The sequence below is a fragment of the Lepidothrix coronata genome, unplaced genomic scaffold (genome assembly GCF_001604755.1).
Source record: "Lepidothrix coronata isolate B3197 unplaced genomic scaffold, Lepidothrix_coronata-1.0 Scaffold279, whole genome shotgun sequence".
NCBI lineage: Eukaryota > Metazoa > Chordata > Aves > Passeriformes > Pipridae > Lepidothrix > Lepidothrix coronata.
Window position 1 is genome coordinate 145,521 of NW_016690459.1, and position 6,931 is coordinate 152,451.

Genomic DNA, 6,931 nt, shown 5'->3' on the forward strand with positions numbered 1-6,931 from the left:
GAAAACAATTAGAAAATTGTTTCTGGAATTTTCACAGCACAGTTAACACAACTGAAGCTTTCAGCAAACACTGTGCCTCTGCAATAAGAAAACTGGAGCTCCATAAAGTGTCCTAACTGCTGAAGGAATGAAGGTAAATCAGGGCATTGCCCACATCTTGGAATGATCTCTGTAAAACATGGAACTATGTACAAAGCACTGGTTTATTTCTAGGAACTTCTCAGTGAAACATCACAAAATTAAGTTGATGAGTATCTGAAATAACAGCTCCAAACACGGTGCCATAGGAGAGATCTCGAGGTGAACCAGCTGCTCAACACCACCAGGTCTGCCCTGGTTTAGCAGCAGGGACTGACAGCACCTTCCAGACTGGCTTAGACTCAGAGACAGGACAGACAGGAGGCAAATGGATCACAGATACACCTGTGGTCTAACTGAAGCCTTCTCCTTTGGGAGGAGGGAGATGGCCCAACATTTCAGTCACTGCAGGTCTCACACCCAAGGTGAACCAACAACTACCACTAATCCCGGCTCAGGTGGTCCAGAGCCTGAACCACTGGAGTCCATGGCAAATCTCCAGACTAGTTTTCCCTGGGAATGTGGCAACATGTTTGGGAGAGGTAAGCCAGAGCTCTGAAACCTGGATTCAAGCCAAACTGAGGATTATTTGGATCAGAGCTGTCCCTGGGCACAGGTCAGAAATGTTCAGGCTCAGCAGCTCCCCTCGACCTCTGAAAGTCTTTCCATTGCTCACATCAGCAGCTACACACAACTGTCTGCCACTGGACTCCACAGCTTTCTCCAGAGCCAAAATCCAGCTGGTCTCTTGCTGGGATGTCCAGGAGGAACCTTAATCACCTGGGGGGGGTCATAAAAACAAAATCTAGCAAAAAATGCAAAGGTTACTAACGAGTCACAAGCAGCTCTTGCAGCAAATCATGATTATACACAACACATATCAGATATCCCAAGACTACTGACAAGCATCCTCTTCCCAGCTCCACACTATTCCCTGTCCACCTCTCAGGGATGTGTGTGACCAAACTCAGACCAGGTGACTGCAAACCTCACTGCAAACCACCTCTGACCTCAACCCCGGGTCAGTAAAAGCCTGGAATGGACCTTCAGGATCATCCAGTCCCAGGGACACACACAGGGATCCAAGAACATAATCCTACCCAGGGTTTAATTGCTGGATTTGCAGCTCCCACCAACACCTTCCTGTGCCAGCTCAAAGTCAGGTGATGGCATCCCAGATTACAGGCCCCGGGAATGTCTCCTGGATTCCACAAATTTCCTTTCAAAAACAAGGATCAGAGCCCAGCTACGCCTCAAACACTCACCAGACAAGAGATTGACGTGATAATGCTTGGGAAGTTTGGAAGAAAACTTCCACTAGTGGCTGGTGGTCTCTGCTCTGCAGACCCAGGGCCTGATTGACACCCCCAATTAAACCAAGGCTTAAAACCCCCCGGGGTTTGCCAGGGCTGGTTGAGACACATTTGAAAGGAAAAGACAGTAAAGAAACACGTCTGAAACTCAGAATAAATCCACAGATTCTGTAGGTGGGATCAATCCAGTCTCAACTCATGGAATGGCCATTTAATGGGTTACCTGGGTGGAAACAAGTTGAACCAAACATGAGAATTTTGGTGTTTTTTTAATCAAGTTTCACAGGTTAACTCTGAAAACCTGTGTTCTGTAGGTAAGCAGGCTACCAGAATTTGTTCTGAAGAGCTACCACTCAAAATCTGAACAAAATCACACTTTTCATCATTTCCTTAGTTGTCATTATTCCTCAACTCATTCTCAGTTTTAAGAAAGTTCTGACTTTAAGGGGCACAACAGCAAGTTATGTTAGAAATAACATGTATTCTGCCTGAAATCACACCACCACCGAAAAAACAACCACCCTGAAGGCCAAAAATGGAGATTATAATTACCACAAGGCTGTGCTGTACAGTTCAGTACCACACTGCAGACGTAGATGACACACGTAAGTCTTCAGAAATGAGAGAAAGATCTGCTTGGTAGTGAAAATATAATTTTATTTAACAATAGCTGCCAGCAGTATACTGGTATATCTGTAAAAGATGTTCCAGAGAGTGAAAGACACAAGCAAACTACAATAAATTGTATCAACTCTTCAAGTATTTCTGCAAACAACGCTCCAATCCTTGACGTCCCGTCTCGGGATCCCAATTCTGCTCCCACCTCCTCCAGAAGTGTCAGGAGTTGGTGGCACAGGTTCTGAGGCAGATGAAGTTGTTTTTTTTTTTTTTTTCACTTGGGATAAAGCCTCCTCCTGAAAATATTAATTGGACGTGCTCAGATAGTTCTGAGTGGCAAAGAGCACAACAAAGCTGACTGTGCTTCGCCACTTTTTGTTCTGCGCCCAGATAGGCATCAGCGGGTTTGGCTCCAGCATCTTCCACTTATTCATGTCTGTGCTCCTTTGATACCAAATGCTAATTTGCTGCTTTAGCATAAAAATTTGATTACATCTCTCTTCTTATCATGGAGCTGCACACGCAGCTCTCAATCGGTCCAGACATGCCCGCTGTGGAAAAAAACAGCAATTTTATGGGAAAATGCAAATGGGGGGGGGAAAAATGCTACGAGGGAGGGACTGTGCGTGGGGGACATCCACAGGGAAGAGCTGGACAGGGAAGCTTTGGAGAGCATGGAATTTGCTCCAGAAGTTCACATGCCTCTTGTTCAACAGGCAGCTCTTCCACAGAAGGGATCTCTTGGAGAAGGAAAGCTTTGTGAAGGGGAAAAAAACCAACACCCTACTCATGCATATATAGGATAATCTGTTCTCCCACACAAAAACAGGGTGCAGATGATGGATTTTCCCTTTGTGTTCAGGAAATACACAAGTCACCTGTTTTAATGCGAATTTAAGCATATTTCAGCTTGAGAATAAAGTAAGTTATTCAGCATGCTAATACATGCAACCAACTTGCAAACTGGAATGCCAACTTGAAAGGGTAACTGCTGTTTTTAAATTGTAGAAGGGGCTTGAAGCAGCATTTTAAATTTAAACAGGGGGCAGATTAATTGCTGTTTGATGAAATTAAAAATGCATTTAAAGATCAGATTGTAAACAAGTTGACAGAAGTCAAGAATTTACATAGTTATGAAAGGGCTTTTTTAATTAATGTGGAGCTGGTGATTGGGGCCAGATGAAAGTGCTCTGCCCACACCAGACGCTGAGCCTTCCCCCAGTGCTCTGCAGGGATCACCTACGGAGGTGAGAGCAGCTCCTCTCCAGGACATTCCTGGGCTCTCCCGAAGCCAGGAGGGGCTGGGCAGCTCCTGCCACAACAAAACTGTGCAGCGGGAAGCCCGAGGGACAGCGAGTGCTCTCACACAGGACAGTTACCAGCCATCACAACCCGCGCCTCGCTGGGATTCCACCTCCCAGGGAAAGGCCAAGATAAGAAACGCATTAGTTACAGCCAGAGCTCTGCCTTTGTTTACAAGCTCTCAGACAACAATCGTTAAAATACTGAGGAGAACCAGCTACAACGGTTTGGAGATTGCCTAAAAAGCAGAGAGGATTTATTATCTCCACGGGACAGGCGGTGTTTAAGGAGCTGGGGATTTGTTTGCAGCAGCTGCACCCCAGAAACTGCATCCAAGAGTTGGGTGCTCACCCCCCCCGGGCCTGTGCACCACAGCGGGCACAGCAGGGCTGACCCGCTTGGAAAAGGGCTCCTAAACCTCCAGTCCTACAGCTGCCAAGGGCCACCTCACCTGCTTTTTTTAAAGGGGAGTTCAGAACTTTAAAGGACATGCCCACAGTGCTTCCTACAGTTTTGTTTTTAAAGGTGAGCTATGATAGCAAAGAGCACCAAACCAATGAGGGCTGGGGAGTTTTTTTTTACCCTCTATAGTCACTAAAAATGTTGTTATCTAAATAAAAAAGATTTTTTCTAGATGTCACGTTGTAGCAAAGACTGAGCCCCTACAGAGGATTATTATGGCTGAGAAACTTTATTCAGGAGGAGAACGTGACATTAGAATACAGTGATTATTAAAAGGCTACAGTTTTAGGTTTTCCTAACCAGGTCACTCTGCAGCATTTCCTTTCTGTGCCTAAACACCTCTGCAATAAATCAGAACAGGGACTAAGTGTATCTAACACAGTTGCCTTTGAAAGACAAGTAACAGGATTTACTAACTGCCTTTATATTGGAATTCTAGCTCTAGGAAGGCAAGACAAGGCACCACAAGCCATGTATACAAATATGGATCTGGTTCTCTACCTCTTCTATGTCAAACTAACTCCATGGGTATATAAAGTAGCAAAAGCAGGACGCCTGTAAAAGTCAGGCTGGTTTTCAGAAAGCCAGTGCTTACCAAAAAAATTAGTGTATAAAAGTGTTTATGTGAGCATTTTCCACGTTATTGCAGAATGTTAAATATTCCAAGAACAACCTAGCAGGAATAGCACTTTCCAGCTTCTAAAATCAGTTAAATATAAAAGTATCTTTACAAAAAAATAGGCATATAAGTCTAGCATTCTTTGGAGTTGTTTATGATGGTCTTTTAAAAATAACCTAACAGTTCACTTCATGCGTCAAACTCATTAATTTTAAACAAGAAAACTATTCCCTGGTTTAGAAATATTTGAAAATTGCTTTTAAAAAAATTGTAGTGCTATTCCTCAGCGTTGCTGTAAAAAGGTTATGTATAGTAGTGCAATGATTATGATCATGCAAAACTGCAGTCTGGGTGCACACACAAGCAAATTGGGATAAATTCAATGGAAAGGACTGGATTCCACACACCCCCTTTCTTTACTAAAGTCATCAACAGATTTCCTTTCAGGAAAAAAAAAAAAAAGAACAAACCAACCTGCATACTAAAATTTAAGGCAAATGTTCTCTTTCAAGGTCACTTTAGCTTTCTCCAGGAAAGAAAGAGCATATAAAAGTTCCCCAAAGGTTCCCATTTCATGGCTCTCAGGTCATTTTGCATCACTAATCATTGCACTGCTATTCACACGTTACCAACTAGGACACTACAGGTTACATGGACTTGGTTTATGACAGAACAGGGTTTGTGTTTTTTTAAGTAAATATCACCAAAAAGACCTATACAAAACAAAGGCTCTTAACTACCAAAAAGAAACCACTTGCAATTTTTCAGGTGAACAGATGGCAGCTTCCAATTCTGCTGTTTCCTGATGGCCAAGGGCATCCTGACAAGTATTTGTCTGCTGCACCTCAGAATTCGGGACAGAAGTAGGTGTTTGGATCTCATCAAGCTCCTGAAGACACAACTAAAAACCAACTCTGAGCTTTGAACTTCCTGCTACAGCACTCAAGCCTAAATTCAAACTTCCCTGATGCTGAGGTCCTTCAAAGCCAAGTTCCACATTGAGTCCATTCTCAACCACTACTGTGACTTCAAATCCAAGAGATTTCTTTTTTTCTAATTAAAAAAAAAAAAAATTTCCAAATATTCTGCAAATGGCTCTTTTGGATAATAAGTTCCCTTCTCTATGTAAATAGGATAGACAAGCAGGTACAGTTCAACGTGTCACAGGTATGACAACTGTGTACAGATCTTCTGGAAAAGCAATAAATTCCAAAATACATAAATATTCCTTGTACCATACAGCGAGACAGTGTCCTAAACCAATTCATGGACAGGGCCCAAATGTTTACAGAGGAAAGCAACAGGGGCAAGACAATCCTTCACACTGAAGAATCCAGAGTTCCCCCAGTGCAACACGACTGCACTAATGATATTCAAAGGAGGTAAGGAAAAACAAGCCTATAATTAACCCTGCAAACTTTAGGTAATTACTGTACCTGGTCTATCCACCGTAACTTTGAATAACTGCGAGTTCATGCAAAAAAAAATTGCTATATCTTATGTGGAAGGAGCAGTCTGTTAGAAGCATTGTTATGGAATATGCAGGAAGTCATCCTCCAGCAAGTGCTGATTACTTGGTGAGTCTCTTGGCTACGTCACTGTAAGCTATTTCGATTTCTTTGTCTCCAGGACAGGTGTTGGTGAACTCATCCCTGCTGTAAGCATTCGTCAGGTATCTCCAGATCCCTGTCATTTCCTTGGGAATCTCAAAGTTGCGGTACTTTTTGGCCACCACCTAAAGCGAAAGAATCGGGTTATGAATTGCATCCTTCCACTTTAAAGCACTTTTCCACTGCTGGTCACTCTCTTGTGAGGTTGTCCTTCCAAGCAGGACACTCAGAGTCATTCCTAAAGCCAGCAGAAGCTGTTCCTCAGGGATACACCCGACCCTGGCAGCTCCCTTTGGGTTTGTCCTCAGCCAAGGAAACACTCCTGCACCCAGGCAGAAGCTGGATCTGTGGCTCCATCTGCAGTACAGAACTGACACAGATCCCTGGAGACAGGGAGAGAAACCAAACCACGGTCCTACAGACACACCTGCACTCCTCTGGTTAGCCCAGGCCACCTCTTCCCGGACTTCCAACTATTTTTTTTTTTTAATACAATCCTTTTATTTCACGTTGTGTCATTTCCTTGGTTGCACACAGGGCAGTTTTCCCTACAGGAGTGAGCAGACATCCACCTCAGCCATCAGCTGCTCACCTGATCTCCACCTTCCCTCTTCCACCTCACTGATCTGAGCACTAAAACTGACTGTGCCCACGGGGGTCAGGGCAGTCAGAGGGGTTTGGGTTCTGCCTACAGGTTCACACCTCCACTGAACCCAGTGCTCCAGCCCCAAAGCCCTTGTGCAAGACCCAAATCCTGCTTCAGGTACTGTTAATGCTGTAGTTAAACTTACATGGGAGTCTACAAACAGTTGGAATTAGCTGGGCTCTAGAATGTCACAGAATTGGAATTAGCTGGGCTCTGGAATGTCACAGAATTGGAATTAGCTGGGCTCTGGAATGTCACAGAATTGGAATTAGCTGGGCTCTGG

The 6,931-nt window shown here is 44.0% G+C and overlaps 1 protein-coding gene across 2 annotated transcripts in view; it reads right to left on the reverse strand.

The window, feature by feature from the left end:
• Window positions 1-2,274: 2,274 nt before the first annotated feature.
• CLIC4 (chloride intracellular channel 4) overlaps window positions 2,275-6,931 on the reverse strand; it is a 29,435-nt gene continuing 24,778 nt past the window's right edge. For both annotated transcript variants that reach the window (XM_017836573.1, XM_017836574.1), the window contains one exon: window positions 2,275-6,127. In XM_017836573.1, the coding sequence (XP_017692062.1) occupies window positions 5,963-6,127 (165 nt within the window). In that variant the 3' untranslated portion in view covers window positions 2,275-5,962. The remainder of the gene's footprint in view (window positions 6,128-6,931) is intronic.